General features: G+C 58.3%; 1 protein-coding gene across 3 annotated transcripts; it reads left to right on the forward strand.

The window, feature by feature from the left end:
- Positions 1-461: 461 nt before the first annotated feature.
- Positions 462-17,395, forward strand: SELENON (selenoprotein N). 3 transcript variants are annotated; one of them, XM_043574099.1, is made up of 12 exons: positions 462-662; positions 1,424-1,541; positions 5,144-5,274; positions 8,214-8,426; positions 8,586-8,797; positions 9,370-9,507; positions 11,122-11,203; positions 11,595-11,783; positions 12,095-12,200; positions 13,467-13,579; positions 13,673-13,774; positions 15,059-17,395. In XM_043574099.1, exons 1-12 carry the CDS (start codon positions 477-479, stop codon positions 15,227-15,229), a joined length of 1,761 nt encoding a protein of 586 aa, XP_043430034.1. In that variant the 5' UTR covers positions 462-476; the 3' UTR covers positions 15,230-17,395. The 3 variants fall into 3 exon arrangements, with proteins under 3 accessions (XP_043430034.1, XP_043430035.1, XP_043430033.1); XM_043574100.1 differs by having other exon boundaries at positions 8,673-8,797; XM_043574098.1 differs by having other exon boundaries at positions 8,673-8,797; positions 13,467-13,774.
- Positions 17,396-19,494: the final 2,099 nt, after the last annotated feature.

Consider the following 19,494-nt stretch of genomic DNA (forward strand, 5'->3'; position numbering starts at 1 on the left):
GGACCATGAAGGGGATGGAATACGGCCTGGACTTCGTAGTGTTTTATTCTTTTCCATGACTGAGGACGTTTTAGAAAGCAGGTGGGATAAGGGGTACCCTCCTCCGGCCGACAGAAGGGGACGCGAGGCCTGGCGGCCCACGAGGGCCCTCCCCGGCGACCCCCCCCCCCGCCCCGCCCCGCCCCGCCGCCTCCCTGGCCTCCGCCGGGCGGGACGCCGAGGCCGCTTTCTCTGCGGGAGGCCAAGCGCAGGGAGGAGGCTCGGCGACGGCGGGGCCGGGCTGGCAGGCGGGTGGCGGGGAGTCCCGGCGCCCCTCCGCTGACTCGCTCGGCTCGCCGGGACGCTGCAGGGCCGGCACCCGGCGCGGGGCCCGCGCCCGCCCCCCACGGCCCCGCCCCTCCCCTCCCCTCCCCGCCCCGCCGCTGCCGCCCAGCCGCCGCCGCCGCCGTCGCGAGTCCGCCAGCCCCGCCGCCGCCATGGGCCGGGTCCGGCCGGGCGATCGCGGGCCTCCCGGCCCCGGCCCCGGCCCCGCCGCTCCACCGCCCGCGCCCCGCCGCGCCCGCGCCCTGGCGCTGCTCGGGGCCCTGGTCGCCGCCGCCGCCGCCGTTGCCGCCGCCCGGGCCTATGCCCGCCACGCCGAGGCCCAGGCGACCGCGCGGCAGGTCTGGCCCGCGGGGAAGGGCGCGCGCGGGGCTCACCCAAGGCCTGGTCTCGGGGGTCCGGGGAGGGGGGCTCGGAGGGCGGGGGGAGCCTCGGAGGAGGCGAGGGGAGGGGCTCGGAGGGCGGGGCTCGGAGCGGGCGGCAGCGGCGGCGGCGGCGGGGGGAGTGGTGTCCGGTGTGCAGAGGGAGGTGTGGAGTGGGCGGGGGAGGGGATGGGGAGGCACGGGTTGGGGTTGGGGCAGGGTGAAAGGTCAGGACCGGTGGGCCGGGGACGGTGGCCTGAAAGGGAGGGAAAAGGGGTGGGGAGGGTGGGGTCGGGCAGACTGCTGCGGGGAGGCGGGAGCATCGGCCCAGTGTGCGGCAGAGCCTGGGACAGACTGGAGGGACTGTCCAGAGAGGTGACCTGGACAGAGGGAGCGAAGCTGTGACCTGGAGAGCCTGGTGGGGACCTGGGGAGTGCCGGGACAGTGCTGGGGGACAGGAGAGGACACTGGCGAAAGAGTGTGAAATGGAGACGGGGCCAGATGGAAGACTAGGGCAGCCTTGGGGGGTAGTGGATGGTGGATGAAGGAGCAGAGTGAAGCAGGGACCCGGCCGGGGACTGGGGCTCTGGGGTGGTGCAGAGGTGACATCTGAATGATGGGTGGACTGGAAGCGTCCTCAGAACTCAGGAAGGAGGTGGTGGGAGCTGCCCCCTCTGCCGCTTTGGGACCCCAGCTGGGTATTCACGTGGTGCTCAGCGGAGCCCCTTCCTCCCAAGCAGGAGTCAGCACTGAAGTCCCTGGGGACAGAAGGCCTCTTTCTCTTTTCCTCCTTGGACACAGACCGGGATTTGTACATCAGCCCGGAGGAGTTCAAGCCCATTGCTGAGAAGCTGACAGGTACCAGGAGAGGCTGGGGACTGGGGTGGGGAGCACCGAGGCATGGCCCTCAGCTTCTTGGCCACTGTGTTTGCTCTGAGCAGGAAGGCCACCTGGAGAGGGAGATGATGGGTCCTGACGGCCCTGGGATTCTCCCTGCCCTGACACTTTCTAGTTGGCGGTTTGGGCGAGCTCTTCTGGCACCGCCTGAGCCTGTTCTCAAGTGCAAATACTAGTTAAGGTTGCCTGACCCCTTCCAGACATGACTTGAAGCACTTCATCTGCGTTCTCTCTTTAATTTGCACGGTGTCCCGTGAGGTAGCCGCTGTCCTAATTCTCGCATTTATAGTTGGGGAGACTGAGGCGCAGAGCCAGGATTAGAACCGGGGCCATCTGGCTCCAGGTCCCGCACCTGTTCACAGGTTTGAGGGTTAGAGACAGTACCTGCAGAGTATACAGTAGCTAGCTTTCAATAGGAGTTCTCACTAGTATTACTCAGTATTAAACTCTGCTTAGGTGCTGTCAGATTCCTAGCTTGTTTTATAATAATTATATTAATATAATAATCAGATTCCTAGATTATTTTTTTTTTATAAAGATGAGGGCCTGAATCATTCTAATGAATTGGTAAATGCTTCTCATTGTCTCACCCTTGCCCCAACCGCTGTGTCCGTTTCTCTCCCATTTCTTGAACTTGGGATCTTGTTATCCAAATTGGTGGGTGTAAGTAGGTCAGTAGATGGCAAAGGCAAGGGAGAGATGCCGGCCGCTCTCGGGCGAGTAAGCACCAAGCACGTGATGGGCTTTCCGTGTCTCAGGCTGGGTCAGGGAGGTTGGCCACTTGCCGGCCCAGTGACCACAGTCCCCGCCAGAGGAGGAGGGTCAGTTGAAAAGTGTGAATTTGCTGGAGCAGACGTGTGTCAGTGTCTCTCGGTGACGTTCAGCTCTGTCGTGAAAGCAGATGGGCAGGTAAACGGGTCAGCCTCGTGCGGATTTGCTTTGACCTTTTCTATCTGCAGACACTTCCCTGAACATCCACACAGCCTCCTCCTTGTCCTTTTTTATGGACAGCGAGAGTGGGTTCCCTCATAATGACAAGCTCTCTGGGCTTGAGGGCACTTTTAATTTTTTTCGCATTTATTTATTTTTGAGAGACAGAGACAGCGTGAGCAGGGGAGGGGTAGAGAGAGAAGGAGACAGAATCTAAAGCAGGCTCCAGGCTCTGAGCCGGCTGTCAGCACAGAACCCGACGCGGGGCTTGAACCCATGAACCAAGAGATCATGACCTAAGCTGAAGTCGGATGCTCAACTGACTGAGCCACCCAGGAGCCCCCCTGCTTTTTTTTTTTCTCATAAATCTTTTTCTCCATCAGGGGAAAATAATCCCTCTCTCCATTACCTCGTAGGCCACTACGAGGGCAAAACTGAACCAAGTTTCAGGAAAACAAAAATTAAAATAATTCAAAGCCCAAAATATCAAATCTATGCAGGAAACAGAAGCAGGCTGTCTAGTTGGTACAGTTATGAGTGTGTTTAATTTTCTTTATATCTTAAAGGTTTTACGAATTGTCTGTATTGAGTCACTTGTAAGGAAATAAAACTTTTTATGAAAAAAAGCAGAAGGCCATAAGATACTGGACACTGTTATTAATAATTATCTCTGATAACAGTAAAAGAATGGAAAAAACCAGGCAGGCCTAATAAGCTTACACATTCCTATTGTTCCCTTCCTCCAAGGTTTCCTGATTGCTCTTTGGAAAGTTTTGCTGCATTGGCTTACAAATGCAGAAATAACAATGGTTCTTTAGAACAGGGGTTTGCATCAGGAGCTGCTGGGGAGTGCTGATTAAAAGGGCAGCTTCCTAGGGGCGCCTGGGTGGCTCATTCGGTTAAGCGTCTGACTTCGGCTCAGGCCATGATCTCTCAGGCCATGATCTCGCGGCTCGTGAGTTCGAGCCCCGCGCAGCTCAGAGCCTGGAGCCTGCTTCGGATGCTGTGTCTCTGCCCCTCCCATGCTCATGCTCTGTCCCTCTCTGTCTCTGGATAATAAATAAATGTTAAAAATTTTTTTTAAAAAAAGGGGGGGGCAGCTTCCTCATTCTAGCCCCTTAGGATTCTGGCTCAGTAGGTTTGAGGAGGATACGGGGCATCTGTAGTTTTAAAAAGGCATCCTGAGTGATTCTGATGATTCCTGGTTAAGAACTGCTCCGCACGCACCCAGTTGGTCTGTCAGTAGGTTCATCAGCAGATGCCAAGCATCATCTCTGTACCATGAACCTGCCCGGGGACAGCAGCCATGACAAGACCTTCCACTCACTGTCTTTTTCCTTAGAGGTGTCCAGGGCCCCTCCCTCCTGTTAGTCACCCCTTCTGAAATAGGCTTCATTTCTCCCCAAACCTTCATCATGACTCCGTCCACACTTGAAGGGCTTGGACTTGGCTTGCCTCGGGCAGGAAAAGATCTAAGAAATCAAGTTCAGCCACTGCCACTGCAGCCCCTCCTTTAACGGACGGGGAAACAAGGCCACCCAGGAAACCAGGGAGAAGCAAGCGTCCTCTCTTCCAAACTGGCATTCTTGAGGACGTTGTAGCCGCAGAGCTTATGACACCAAAGACAGTGTCAAAGGTGGTCTGTTTCTCACTTTCATTCCTTGTTCTGATCGAGTCTCTGACAAGCGTTCCTTTCCTCACGAGGCCCCCATGACAGGGACATGCAGGGCAGCACGGTGTCGATTCCCCATGTGGGAAAACCAGAGGGGCTGAGGGATTTGCCCCAGATCACCCAGGAGATGGAACCGACCTCAGCCTAGAGCCCGCGTGCTCTCTTCTCCAAGCCCCAGACAGTAGCTTCTCTTTGGTGCTAGGATCCCGGCCGCCAGGAGAGGCAGCTGCCTGCCCAGATGTTGCCTTTGGTGGGCCCAACACCAAGTTCATCTCGGACTCAGTTTGCAGAGTGGCCTTTCTGCAGCCAGCTTGGCCTGGTAGAGCACGGGATGGAGTCAGAAGAATTTGGTTTGAGCCCTAGCTCCGTGGCAACCCGACCCTGAAACCTCTGGTAGGAGTAATATAGGTCAAGTTTATTATGGGTTCACTCTGTACCAAACCTGGTGCTACCACTACATGAATTCTCTCATCCCGTCCTCATAACAAGCCACTGGCCAGACATCATACGGCTGCTAAGGGGCGGGATTTGAACCCACCTCACCTGGTGCCTGAGCCTTTAAGGAAACTGAGTCTTTGAGATCACAATGCCCTCAGAAGAGGGTCATGGTTGATTGTGGGTTTAGAGTAAAACAAGCCTGGGTTTGAATCCTGACTCCCCCCACTACCTAGCTGTGTGACCTTTGGGAAGTGACTTCACCTCTCTGAACCTCTGCTTTCTCATGTGTGAGACAGAGTTGGCAATGATGGTATTCTCTGCTTCTCAGAGCTCCAGGGAAACAAAAATGTGATACTTACTTGTTACTTCGGTCCGTTAACTGTTACTCCAGCTCCAAGCCTGGCTCTCTCACTCACCTGCTACTCACCTGTCTCTTCTCAGGGCTTCCCCTTCCCGAGAAGAGAGGCCCTGAAGCCTGAGAGCAGGGCCCCTCTCCGGGGACCTCACTGACCGTGTCTCATAGGCTCAGCTCCTGCTGCCAGCTATGAGGAGGAGCTGCCCCTTGACCCCAGCGAGGAGACGCTCACCATAGAAGCCCGATTCCAGCCTCTGATCCCGGAGTCCATGACCAAGAGCAAAGATGGGTTCCTGGGGGTGAGTTTGAGGGGGGGGAGGCAGGGGAGACTGCTCACGGGTGGGACCACAGATACAGAATCATCTGTGCACACGCACCCTCACCTCCTGAGAATCGGCCTGTGCCCTGCTTTTCTTTCCTTCTTTCCTTTCCTTTTTCTTTTTTAAACTTATCTTTATTTTTTAGAGAGAGACAGAGAGAGAGAGCACGCAAGTAGGGGAGAGGGGCAGAGGGAGAGAAAGAGACAATCTTGAGCAGGCTCCACACTCAGTGCAGAGCCCCATACCGGGCTCGATCTCACCACCCTGGGATCATGACCAGAGTTGAAACCAAGAGTTGGACACTCAACCGGCTGAGCCACCCGGGCACCCCCTTTCCTTCCTTCCTTTATTATCTGCCCTCTGTGCCCCCAGTGTGCCAGGCCCTGGGGGGTCCAGAAGTGGGTGTGGTGCTGACCCAGTTGTCTAGGACACAGTCTGGTGCAGGAGGGATAAGCATGAGCCCCTAACCCAGATGGGATCTGGGCTGGCTTCCTGGAGGAAGAATCTGATAGAGACTGCAGGAGAAGGGGGCTCAGCCAGGGGAGGCAGGGAGAGAAGGGCCTGGGCAGAGGAAGCAGCCAGAGCACTGGAGACTGTGGAGGCAGTCGCCTCACGGAGGCTCGTTACTTTCTGTAACTCGGTCTTTCCCGAGGCTGTGAGTTTCTCAAGGGCAAGGGCTGTGACCTGAACCTGTATGCATCCTCAGGCCCCTAGCCCCATGCCTGGCACCTGACAGCCGCTCTGCTGAACTCTGTTGAACCAGACCTGAGGTTCTGTCCCTGGCAGGGGGTCATAGGGTGGGGAGGGCACCTGACAAATGCTCTCCTGAGCAACCCTGCCCTGACCCGAGGCCTCACGGCCAAGGTCTCAAGCCCACCATGGCACCGGGGCATCCCCACACCCTGCCGGCCTTCCCAGACCTCCCCCCACCGGCTTGCTCTGTTCCAGCCGCTCCAGATGTCGAGGCTTTGTTCCAGCTGTGAGCCTTCTCATATGCTGTTCCCTCTGCCAGGAGAGGCTTTTCCTCTTTGCCCAGCCCACACCTACTCAGCCTTTCTCCTGAAATGCCACTTCAGCATGAACAAAGGTCTGAAGGCAGAAAGTGCCAGGCCAGTCACCTGAGGACAGGGAGCTGGTGCGGCTGGACCCAGAGCACAGGAGACACATGCAAGGGCATCCTGGTCAGTGGGGCTAGAAAAGAAGTCACCAGACTACAGAGGGCCTTGGTTGCCTGACTTTGGCCTCCATTCTGTAGCAGCAGGTTACCACAGCAGACTTGGAAATGGGAAGGTTCCCTCATCAGATGCTCGGCAGGCCGGCAGCTGGGGAAAAATGGGAGACGAGAAGACCAGTTCTCGGGAAGGAAGAGGAGGTGGGGGTGGGGAAGCAGTGATGATCGAGAGGAAGGAAAGTGGGGGTTGGGGCTGGAGGGGTGGCTCAGGCTTCTGGCTGGTGACCAAGTGCAGGGTGGGCCCTTGGCCTCTTTGGACCCAGAGCAGGGAGTGGGTCTGGTGGGGAGGGCATGAGGTCAGTCTGGACGCACTGAAGTCATGGTGCCTGGGGACATCCAAGGGAACAGTCCAATAAGTGGTTGGAAACACAGGTTTGACCTTCTGCAGAAGACCTGGGTGGGCAAGGTTGGCAGCGATAGTTGGTTGAAGCTGTCCGAGTAGATCAGTCCCCGGCAGAGCAGTGAGGACGGGGTGGGACTGGCAGGGTGCCTAGGCACAGCTGCTCTTATAGGAAGATGGGTCAGGAGCAGTGCCCCACAGAGCGCAGCCCCCCCTTGGTGCACAGCTCCCCCTGCAGGGGTGGCCAGCCCGTGGGCAGGACCCAGCAGCAGGCAGCTCAACCTGGCCCTGCACAGCGGGCCCTGCTTGGAGAACCTGCCTGCTCGGTCCTCTTGGGGATAGCTCTGAGAACCCCCCTCCTCCCTCCTCGCGATGAGCCTGGCCCCCCACCACTGCAGAGGCACGGAAGGGAGAGGGAGCCTGCTACTGTTGAAGACCTGGCAGCCCCCTGGTGGCCAAGTGCCACCCCCCCGCCCCCCACAAGGTGCCAGGCACTTGCTGTCCTGGTGGCCACCACCTCCATGCGACTCCTGCCTGGAGCGCAGAGGGCAGGGAGGGGCTACAGAAGGTGGAAGCTGCAGGTGTTATTGAAGGATGCCTTCCAGATCCTGCCTCAGTGTTCTAGATGTGCAGACAGTCAGGCCTGCACAGTCTGACCCTCGTCCCATCCTGCACAGCAGCTCACCAGACAGAGAGGGCACCTTACCGAAGTGACAGGAGATGGCTGAGGGACCCCAGGCATGCCAGGTGCCCAGCCACCGGGGTGCTGGCCACAGGGGAAGTGGACACTCCCTGGGGATTGCCTTCCTGCCCCTTCTCTGTGGTCACATCCTGCTCTTTGCCCCAGAGATTTCCCCCAAGGTGGTTACCACCTTTCTCCTCAGACCTCCCCCCAAACCGTCTGCCCCCTCGGCAGGACATTATCCTGGGGAGGAGACTTGAAGAGAAGAAGGGGAGGGAGAAGGCAAGGCTGGCAGAAGGCATGGCAGGCAGGGGCAGTTGGGGTCACCAGCTGGTGCAAAGGAGGGAGGCAGGACCATGTGCCAGTGAGGCCTGGGATCGGGGCCGTGTGACTGGGCTTAACCAGAGAGAGAAGAGGCAGGCAGAACCCCTGCACAGAGCACCCCCCCCCCACCCCTGTACTAGCCCCGGGTGGCCCTGCTTGCCTGGGGCCTGGGCTTGGCCTGAGCAGGCCGTGGGGGTGCCGCTTCCTGGGCTGGGGGCTGGTGGAGGATGGTGGGGTGAGGTGAGCCTCGGCTCCAGGGAGACCTCCACCCACTCATAGAATGGGGACCCCCCACATCGTGGTTCTCAGCGCCCCAGGGCTTCTGCTTTCCGCTGCCCCAGGTCTCCCGCCTGGCCCTGTCCGGCCTCCGCAACTGGACGACTGCGGCCTTGCCGAGCGCGGTGTTTGCTGCCCGACACTTCCGGCCTTTCCTTCCTCCTCGGGGCCAAGTGGAGCTGGGGGAGCCGTGGTGGATCATCCCCAGTGAGCTGAGCGTCTTCACCGGCTATTTATCCAACAACCGCTTCTACCCACCACCGCCCAAGGGCAAAGAGGTGAGGGTTGCCTGTGTAGTGACCCTGGGGCCCTCCACCCAGCCCCAGCCCAGCCACGGCCCCCTCTGCACCTGCTCTCCACCTGCTCCGCACCTGGACCCCCAGTGCCAGGACCGCCCCGCCTTCTCTCCTGCCTCCCCCTCCTCACCCCCACCCCAGGCCCAGGCCTGCAGGTCCAGAGCGGAAACTCACCTAGGGGATCAGGACCCAACAAGCCGGCACGGGTCTCCACTGCCCTCCCCTCAGGTCATCGTCCACCGGCTCCTGAGCATGTTCCACCCTCGGCCCTTCGTGAAAACCCGCTTTGCCCCTCAGGGGGCTGTCGCCTGCCTGACCGCCATCAGCGATTTCTACTACACCGTCATGTTCCGGTGTGTAGTCCTCAGAGACCCCTCCTGGTCTCTCTGCCCGGCTGGGGACCCGGGGGGAGCATGGAAGGGCACAGCGCCGCGAGGGCAGGGCCTGCCTGGTGGCCCCCAGTGCCACCGCGTACCACCTTCTGGTCTTGGGCGAGCGGCGTTGGCTCTCTGGGCCTCGGTGTCTTCATCTGTGGCTGGGGGTGGTGGTGACTTCCTTCTAGGAACAAGGGGAAAGCGTGGTGCTTGCGTAGCATGAGGCCGGTGGCTGTGATTGTCGCCCGCCCAGAGGGGAGTGTCGAAGAGCTGTGACACCGGGTCACACCCCCGCAGAAGCTGTGAGGGCTCAGAGGACAGTTGGTCACACGTGGCCTCCAGTGAAGGCGGTGTGTGAACCGGGCCCTGAGGACGGGCAGTGCTTCTAGGGCCTCGGGGCTTCTCCCTCCCCAGCCCTGTTCTCCACACAAGAATCTGGCCAAGGGTTCCCCAGCTTTGGCAAAAGAGCCACAGTGTGGTGGCGGTGGGGGTGGGGGGGAGGGCTCCAGCTCAGGAGGGGGCTGGTCCCAGCCAGGCTCCTCTCCCCCCAGGATCCATGCCGAGTTCCAGCTCAGCGAGCCACCTGACTTCCCTTTCTGGTTCTCGCCGGGCCAGTTCACTGGCCACATCATCCTCTCCAAAGATGCCACCCATGTCCGAGACTTCCGGCTCTTCGTGCCCAACCACAGGTGGGAGCCTGGGCCCCGGGCCAGCCCTACACCCCACCACAGTTTGCCCCGCTCCCCCCCGCCCAGCTCCAGGAGCTCAGGTGCAGGGGCCCCGAGGCCCCCTCAGTCGCTGCCCCTCCTTCACTCCCCAGAGCCACTTCTCTTGGGGGAGGCCTGGAGCTGACCCAGGAGGAGGCAACTTGAGGTGAGCTGAGGTGGGTCATTCCATCACCTGGCAACCATGGCCCAGTTGGCCCGGACTGCCAACTCTGTGCCTGGGACCCAGGGCAGCAGCCAACAGACCCTCCCCAAAGCTGGAGCCCAGTGCCTTCATACTGCTCACAGACCTCCAACAGACCTGTAACCACAGCTTGCTCGTGTCCCCCTAGGGGAGGGCTGGCAGGTGGGCAGGGATCTGCCCGGTCAGGGTCCAGGAAGCCTTCCCAGGGGAAGAGACATCTAAGCAGAGACCTGGGGGGTTAGGAGGGTTTAGCCAGGCAGAGGGAGCAGCACGTGTAAAGGCCCGGGGGCAGACCCTCCACCACCTGTACTTGCTACCTCAGGCCCTGGGGGGTAGAGGGCAGGGGGCTTCTGGGAGAATTCCATGCCAGCTTTCCTGTGTGCCCAACCTGCTCAGGATCAGCCTCTTGTCAAGAGCATGGGACCCAGAGGGCCTGGCTTCAAGTCTTTCCAGATTCCTCCCTGACAGCAAGAGGCTGCTTAGTAGGTCTGAGTGACCCAGGACAGGGACAAGACCTTGGCTGGGAGGCCCATAGTAAGTCTCCACTGTGGCACCAGTGGGTTGCATGGCTGTGGGCAAGGCCCCGACCCTCTCTGGGCCTCAGTTTCCTCATCTGCTAAATGAAGGGATAGCTCCAGGGCAAGAGTGAGAGTTGGGATAGCCTGGGAACAGAAAGTTGTCCCCAGGAGCCAGAGTGGTTTTGTCTCCTTCCCCTCAGCTGTAGAGGCTCAGCCCAGGGCACACCAACCTCCCACCCCCCTCCCAGCCCCCCAGAGTTGGAGGTGGGGGTCCCGGATTGGATGAAACAGGGCAGGGGCAAACGACCAGCCCCAGGATCTCCTGAGCCTGTGTCTCAGGAGCTGGCCACAGGGCTGGCTGCCCACCTCCTCCGGCCAGCTCCCCCCGGCCCAAGGTGGGTAGTTGTCGGTGCTGGGCTGCCCTCGTGTGGCAGATGTGCAGATGGCTCGTGGTGGGGCCAGACTTCCTGTGGGAGAGGGCACGCAGGGGAGGCCAGCTCAGGGAGGCCGGTGCCAGGTTTTCGCCCCTGCCCCTCTCTGTGCCCTAGGGGAGGCACTGATGATCTTTCTACCTCAGAGTCTTGAGCAGCACTGGAGACATGACCTGGAGATGTGAAAGCCCTTTGTGAACTAGAAGGGGCAGGGCCAGTGGAGTGTTGTGTGGTTGCAGTGCCTTAGGCAGAGGCAGCCCAGGGACAGAAAAGGGCCTCGGCTGTCAAAACCCCAGTGGCCCCGAGACCACTTGGGTTCACCTTGCCGGGCCTGTGTCCTCATCTGTAACACAGGGAGAGTTGTGTACTTCAAAGTCTGACATACGGTAAATGGGCCTTGCTGGTGGGGGTATTCGGCCCTGGCCACCCTCTCACCTGTCCCCAGGTCTCTGAATGTGGACATGGAGTGGCTGTATGGGGCCAGTGAGAACAGCAATATGGAGGTGGACATTGGCTATATACCCCAGGTGAGCACACAAGTGGTCCCGACCCAGGTAAGGAGACAGGATTCAGCTGCAGGGCTGGGTGTCTCAGGCGGTCCAGGGTGAAGGACAGAGCCCCTGGCAGGCTGAGGCCAACTGTCCCCGAAGTGGGATTCTGGGAAACCACCAGACCCTGCACAGAAAACCCACCAGCTGTCTTCGGCCCCCAGGTGGCTTCACATAGAAGGAGCCCCTGATGGAGCCCCTGATGGCTGTGTCCCAGACCCACTGCGGCCTTGACCAGGCCCTGCCCTTCCCAGAGCCTCAGTTTCTCCACCTTTGCAACGAGTGGGATATCTTTGAGGGTCTCTTAAGGAGTCTTGCCCATCTCTGAGACACCCTCACTGATGTCAACCCCCACTGACCTCTGGGCCAGATGGAACTGGAGGCCGTGGGCCCGTCGGTGCCTTCTGTGATCCTGGATGAGGATGGCAACATGATCGACAGCCGCCCACCCTCCGGGGAGCCCCTCCAGTTTGTCTTTGAGGAGATCAAGTGGCAGCAGGAGCTGAGCTGGGAGGAGGCTGCCCGGCGCCTAGAAGTGGCCATGTACCCCTTCAAGAAGGTGGGCAGGAGTGAGGGCGAGGGGTGGGCTCTATGCGGCCAGGGCTGGGGGAGCAGCAGGTGGGTGCTAGTCTCCAGGCTGGGTACAGGGCCTGCTGCTGAGGCCACCTCCCTGCAGGGCCTGGTCAGGGGCTTCTCTTTCCTCTCTTTGGCCATTCAGAACTTGGAGGAGGCATTCCCGTGGCTCAACAATACCCTTTCTCGCACACACACTCACACTACAATTACACGCACACACACACACTACACAGAGCTCCTGAACAGGACCCTAGCCTCACACAGTAGCTTCTCTCTGTCTCCACTTGGCCTCAGGTTGCCTATCTGCCATTCACCGAGGCCTTCGACCAAGCCAAGGCCAAGAACAAGCTGGTGCACTCAATTCTGCTGTGGGGGGCCCTGGATGACCAGTCCTGCTGAGGTGAGGGAGACCCTGCCAGTCTGGGGGCGATATCATACCTCATGGGGTACAGGTGGCTCTGAGACCAGCAGGACTGTCCTGTTGGAACATAACGGGGGAGGGGGCGGGGGGGACCTGGGGACTACACAGGGCAGGGGCGTGGGAGAAGGGCTTGGGAGAAGGGGTTGTGTGCCGAGCTCAGAAGAAGCTGCTGTTCGCAGTGAAAGGGGCCCAGCTCGGTCATTTTCAGCGTGGAGACCTTGGCCAAATGACTTCCCCTCCCTTTTTTTTTTTTCCAATGAAAGGGAAACTTTTTTGAGGCCCCAGGGCCTTGGGGCTCTGGAGGAGGCCGCCCTGCTGGCAAAGGAAGAGCCGTTGGAGAGGCCTTATTTGACCTTCTTCACCATCAGGTTCACGTTATGGTCTGAGACTCCCCTCCTTAAGCCTTAGCTTTCTCAACAGTGAAGGAGGGGTAACATACTCACTCCCAGAGTTGTGAAGATGGATGTAAAAGTGCCTGGGCTCTGTGAAGTGTTGCACACAAGCGAGAGAGAAAAATAGTGCCAGAGGCTGGCCAGGCATTCACTTATTCAGAAGATCCACCCAAGGCCTACTAGACACAAAGATTCTGGGTGTCCGACAGTGGGCCCAAAGATGAGTAAAACGGTGCCCCTGCCCTCATTCAGTCAATCGACAAACCTCCTGGGCACCTCCTGCGCCAAGGCGTCGGCCTGGTGCTGAGAGTCTTCTAATAAGGAAGTCAGAAGTGGTCCCTGTCCTTGGGGAGCACGGTGTGTGCAGAAGGCAGACGTTGAGTGACTAAGTTCAAGCGTGGGGTGGGGAGCATCACCCAGGGGAAGATCCAGAGTGTGACGGGGGGCTCAGGGAAGGCTTCTTAGAGATTGTGGTTTTAAGCTGAGACCTGAAGGATGAGTAGGAATTTATCAAGTGACAGGAGGAAAAAGTGTTTTAGGTAGAACAATGCGTGCAAAGGCCCTGGGCCACAGAGTTTTAGTGGATTTAAGAAGCTGCCACTGTCGGCAAGTCCCTGGCTGAAGCCCCCCCCCCCCCCCCCGCCACAGATCTCCGCCCAGAATGCCAGTATATTATTGACTGCAGTGGCAGCTACCCAGTATTCGGCACCTACTCTGTGGCAGGCTCTTTGAATCTGTTCTCTCACCGGCGTGCACAGACCGTTCTACAGCCCACGAGGTTTATTACCCAGAGAAAAGCTAGTAGGACATGGGAGCGGGCCTCACTCTTCTCGCCGTGCTGTTCCCTGAACAGGTTCAGGGCGGACTCTCCGGGAGACTGTCCTGGAAAGTTCGCCCATCCTCGCCCTCCTTAATGAGAGCTTCATCAGCACTTGGTCCCTGGTGAGGGAGTTGGAAGACATGCAGGTGAGTGGCAGGCGGACGGGAACAGCCCCGTGGGAGGCCCTGGGAGAGTGCTGGAGACTGAGGCATCAGGAGCGTGCCCAACTGTCCCCACAGAACAACCAGGAGAACCCATCCCACAAGAAGCTCGCAGACTTGCACCTGGAGAAGTATAGCTTCCCCGTGGAGATGATGATCTGCCTGCCCAATGGCACCGTGGTAGGCAGCCCCCAGTACCTGCACCCAGCCCGGGCCAGGCGCCGCGGGGCGGAGGAAGCAGAAAGCAAGGGCACGGACTTACAGATCGCCTCAGGCTTCAGGGCTGGCTCCACTACTTCCTGCTGGTCTCCCAGCAGCCTGAGCCTCACTTGTCCCCATCTGTAAAGTGGGAACTGTCCTGCCCGCCCTGCCTGCCCCACCAGGTGCTGGGACCCTCCTGTGAGAAGGAAGACCTCAGTAGCACTTTGGGGATGGGGCAGCCGTGAGCACGGGTCGGCGGCAGAGTGGACGGGGAGGGCAAGCTCACCCTGGACCATTGTGGCCAGCTCTGGGATGGAAGGAGGAAGCAGGGGCCAGGCCTTGTGACAAGCAGAGAGGACCAGGGGGCCCCAGGCCGAGCCAAGCTGTAAGACCCTACCTCTCCTCAGGGGCCCCTGCGAGCACTCACACACTCGACACTCTCGTCAAGGTCTCAAACGGCTTTGGGAGATGGACAGTCACGAGTGCCCATTTTGCAAACATGGACACTAAGGCTCAAAAAGGTGCAGAGACTTGGCGAAAGTTGCACGGTTAAGAGATGCAGCTGGTTTTGAAACCAGGCCTGCCTGTGAGCCTCAGAATCTCCTGCCCCTTACCCTTTGAGTCCTGAGGGATGGTTAGTGTGGGACTGCGGGCCGTGGGAGGGTGGCCAGCTTCCCCAGGCTTTCAGGCCGGGGAGCAGTGGGGGAGCCAGAGCCGAGGCCTGCCTGGAAGAGGGCCACCGCTCAGCCCAGCAGAGCCCGGCCGTGGCAGGGCCCTGGCCTCACAGAGCTCGGCAGACAAAACTTGGCCTGGGGACCGTGCTCTCCTGCTCGCTTGACCTTGTGTTTCTTGGCTCCTGTACTGGGCACCTGCCCTTAAGGAGCTGACTAGCCAGCGTGAGAGGCAGAGGGGGGAGCAGGCACACAGAGTGGGTCGGCATTTTGGCCCAAGGGAGTGTGGGGTTCATGGGTCACAGGAACGGGGGGGAAAGAGGGGCCGTAGGGGTGGGGGCGAGGAAAAGGTGGAGAGGTGGGAGGTCCCCGCCCGGCAGGTGGGGTGTGGGAGAGGTCTGCCGGCAGAGGGCCCTGTGTGCGCAGAGGTGGGCGAGGGGAACAGCCTCTGGTTGGCGTCTGCCCTGTGTGTTTGCCATCTGCCTCGGAGCGAGGACAGTCAAGGCCTGAGCGTCCCCTTTTCCTAAGAGAACGGGAGCAGACAGGGAGCAAGAGGGGCCCCCTCGCTCTCCTCACCCAGACCCTCTCCCAGGTCCACCACATCAATGCCAACTACTTCTTGGACATCACCTCCATGAAGCCTGAGGATATTGAGAACAACGTCTTCAGCTTCTCGTCCACCTTTGAAGACCCGTCCACGGCCACCTACATGCAGTTCCTGAAGGAAGGCCTTCGGCGCGGCCTGCCCCTCCTCCAGCCCTAGTGTGGCCTCAGACCATGAGAGGCCAGGCTGGACGGGGTGGGGGGGAGCTGAGGCGAAGGCCTCCAACACTGAAGACAGGCCCCTCGGGCTCAGAGCCAGCGGTCCTGGCACATTTCAAACTTCGGGCACCCCCACCCCGCCACTCCCAGGCTGCCTGTGCGGTCGGAGGTCAGTGAAGGGTCAGACAAGGGGGTGCCTGGGGTGACCGGACGGATGAACCTCTGACTCCAGCTGCCACCATTAGCCCTTTACCACCCACGTGGTTCCAGAAGCTGCTCAGGACACCAGAAACGGGACCTCAGGTCATCTCCCTGGACCTCACCCACTCAGGCACGAAGCCCAGGTCCTTGTGGGGTGAAGATCCGGGAGGCGTGGTGCCAGGAAGACAGGGCGCCCCTCTCTCCTTACATTCGCCGCCCCCCTCCCCCGAAAGAAACGTTAAGAAGGCCCGGACTGGGGGCTGGGGAGACGTTGCCAGGGAAGCACTCTTGTTTGTCTGGAGCCTTCTTCCTGGCTGCCCTCCTATGCCTGGTGTCCCCAGGGGAGTCAGTTTTAGCTGGAGACAGCCTTCTGGAGGCTCAGGGAAAAACCCTCCAGAAGAAGTCACTGTACCCCAGACCTCAGCTCTCCAGACCACTCAATCCAACCTAATGATAGGACCCCAACCCCTGATTTGGGACTTGCTGGAAGCCAGCTGCTTGGGGAGGTTCACTGTGAAGTAGGCTTCTGCTCTTAGCAAGGGAGTCCACTGAGGAGTTTCCGAGGCCCAGGGCCAAGGCACCCCCACCTCCTACCCAGCAAGGGTCACAGTGGGACTACTGGAGCCAGCCCCCTGCCCCTCAGGCCCCAGCTCCACAGAAGTGTAGCTCAGCCAAAGAACACAGCCTCCCCCAGAGCTGTCAGGGCAGCCCAGACCCGCGTGCCCCCCCCCACCGAATGGCCGTTGACCTTGCTTGGCCCTCTCTTAAGGCCTTGGTCTATGTCCCAAGCCACTGACTACAGCCAGTCTTTTTTATACCTGCAGAAAAGTGTTTTTATGTGAAGTTTCTCACAGTTTGTAGATATTTTTGATAACCCCAACACTGAGGAGAAAGAAGGGGCGGTGTCTTCCCCCAGCAGCAGCCCCATGATGGCTGGATCTGAAATCCTAGATGGGCCCAGCTTGATGTCTTTGCAGCTGCACCTATGGGAAGAAATATTCCTCTCTTCCTTTTCTTCCAGCTTTTTAAAAAAGAAAGTCACTGTACCCCCAACCCTATCCTTGTCCTCCACTCAGGCCCATGAGGGTCCCTGGGCTTTCATTAAAGCCTTGGAGCCAAACCTCCCCAAACCCTGCCCCACAGGGGCTCACTCTTAAGCCTGGAAGAGGAAGGCAGACACTTGCTCGGACCACTCCCGGGCCTCCCTTATGCTGAGTACCCCTGCCTGCCATTGAAGTATCCATACCGAGCCTTCTCTCTCGGGCACTCTGTTAACTTTACTTCTATTTTCTCATTTAATCCTCACAACCTGTGAGGAGATATTAATCGATCCCATTTTGCAGATGAAGAAACTGAGTCTCAGGGAAGTGAAGTGACTTGCCCAAGGTCACCGAGTGGTAGAGTTGAGATTCAGCCTGTGTCTTGATTTTGGTGTTTTTGTTTCGCACTGCACCCCCACCTCTCTCCCCTGCCCATTTTCACTGAGGTGAAAAAGTTCAAACCAAAATGTCTCAGCCCCCTCTGATCCCCAGACAAAATGAGGCATGAGCCAGCAAGCTCAGCCAAGTTCTTTGTGTCCTCTCTGGGAGGCAGTGCTTCCATGCCCCTTAAAGGGAGGGAGGGCACCGAAGTCTGTCTCAGTGCTTTCCCGGGGTGGGTGGTAGTAGCCAGTCCCATGAGCCACCCAGTGTCAGCAGAGACTCCACCTCCCTACCCCACCCGGCAGGCTCTTCCCCTCCATGATGGTCCAGGAGGGCCCACCCCACACTGAGCAATCCTTGTCCGTTGTAAGGCGCTGGTTGCTTGGGCTTTCTGATCTTCATCTCATGCCTTTTCCTGACTGCCCCCCCCCCCACCAACTGTGCCTTGAAGCTCATGGTGGGGGAGGGCCCTAGCTGCCCTCTTGTCACCCCTCTGCCACTTCTCTCCCCTGTCCATATGTCTTATAATAAAATTGGAGAGACTAGGGTGGTTCTAAGTGCCTTTCCTTTAAGTAGGATATTGGTCAGTTCTATCCGTGGTCTGACTCCTCTTGTGAGATTGGCTTGGCAGATGGACAAGGGAGCATGGCTGGAATGCCTTTAGGGACTCAATTTTCTGTCACCAGAGGGCTCGAGTGATATTCTTTTTTTTTTTTTTTTTTTTTTTTGAGAGAGAGAGTGAGAGCATGAAACTGAGGGGACAGGGGGAGAGTTAGGTGGGGACAGAGAGAGAGTCCCAAGCAGGCTCTACACCCAGCTCAGGGCTCGATCCCGAGACTCTGGGATTATGACCTGAGCCGGAATCAAGAGTCAGATGTTCAAATGACATCCAGGCGGCCCTCAAGTGATGTGCTTAAAGTAAGTTTGTGATAGACCTAGTTAGTAGAACTTACTACTATTTTTAGAATCTGATGTTCTGTGTTGAGATTCTAAAGTTAATTACACATTGTCTTAGAAGCAGAGCCTGAGACAGGCATTAGATAATTTTTTTGAAGGATTACACTTCAGGAAAAACCTGTATAAGGAGTCAAGAAAGGGTGCCTGGCTGGCTCAGTTGGAGGAGCATGGGACCCTTGATCTCGGGTTATGAGTCTGAGTCCCACGCTGGGTGTAGAGATTACTTTAAAAAATTAAAAAAAAAAAAAAAGGTTTTTTTTTTTTTTTTTAAATTAAAAGAAGGAATGACAAAGAATGGGGAAAAGAAAAATGTTAAGCAAGGATAGACTCTCCAATCCGAGCCCTAGAATGATCCCAGGCGAAAGGAACTGTGGAACTTCTGGAACACAAGCCACACCACAGAGTAGAACCTGCCTTTTGTACCCTGTGTTAGTTGTTGATTTGGAGGATGAAGTAACTTCGCAGGTTAGAGCCTCTGTTCTCCCTCTTACAAGTGCAATTTTCCAGAGAAGGGGGCAGCTGTGTGCAGCCAACACAGCAGCTGGAGGATGGATTCGCTGGCAGGGTAGAGGAGATCTGGGTCGAGCACCAAGACATCTGCCACCCCTAGAAGAGACAACTGGGGTGAAACTACAAGATCTGCGATTGACCAGGAGAGAGAATCAATGATTAATTTGCCATCCTGGAAAGAGGGCTGGACCTGGAAGTCAACCTTCATCATTTGAAACATGATAAGGATCAGGGTGGACAACTCTGAGGTCTCTGGCCAGGACAGCTATATAATTTGCAGGATCCTGTGCAAAATGAAAATGCAGGGCCCCTTGTTTAAAAAAATATATAAAATTATATATATATTTAAATTTCATTATATATTAATTTCGGGGGGGGGGGGGGAGATAGCAGAGCATTAAAGCAAGCACGGAGTTCTGAGCAAGAGGCCCTGTGTGACTGCCCAAACCGGTCCCCGCTATGAAGCCAGCCTGTCCCTGGCAGCTGGGACCAAAGAACTGTGGCCTGGGAGCCAGGCACTGCTGTATACTGAGGTCACAGGAGGGCATGCGACCCAGGCCTGGCTGCCATGAAGACCAGGACCAGGACGGTGAGGGTTTAAGAACAAAGAGGGAGTGGGTGAGTGACGCTGGAAGGAATGTGGGTCTCTTTCCCAATGCCTCTGGGGTCTTGCCCATCAATCTCCCATCTCACTGAAGCTGCCTTGTGTAGATTGTGAGATACATAACGGCTAAAATAGAAAACATTACAAAAAGAGGCCTCTTCCTGCCGGACAGAAGGCTGTAGAGGGTCTTGGCTGGGAAACACGAAGTGTGAAAAGGGGACCAAGGCGAGATAAGGCAAGAGCTGGGTCCGGAGGGCCTGGAGAGCGCCAGGTGGAGGATTCTCAAGGCTGCAGTAGGCTTAGGGACAGCAGGCGCCACACAATTTGGGCGTCTGAGAGGGGCACGTAGTCGGACATCCGCTGCTAGAGGTCGTCTCGGGACTACCCCGGGAGAGCACCAGCGGCGGATGCGACCAATCAGGCCGCGGGGATGTCCAAGCATAGTCAACTTTTCCCAGGGGCTGGGCCAGCGCAGGCGTGGTCTCGGGGATGGGCGTGTCCCCTCCTTCGGCGTCCCCACCTGAGGCCGCCCGCCGCCCCGCCCCTGCCGAAGGCGCCCTCGCCCCGCCCCGA

Source organism: Prionailurus bengalensis, chromosome C1 (genome assembly GCF_016509475.1).
Source record: "Prionailurus bengalensis isolate Pbe53 chromosome C1, Fcat_Pben_1.1_paternal_pri, whole genome shotgun sequence".
NCBI lineage: Eukaryota > Metazoa > Chordata > Mammalia > Carnivora > Felidae > Prionailurus > Prionailurus bengalensis.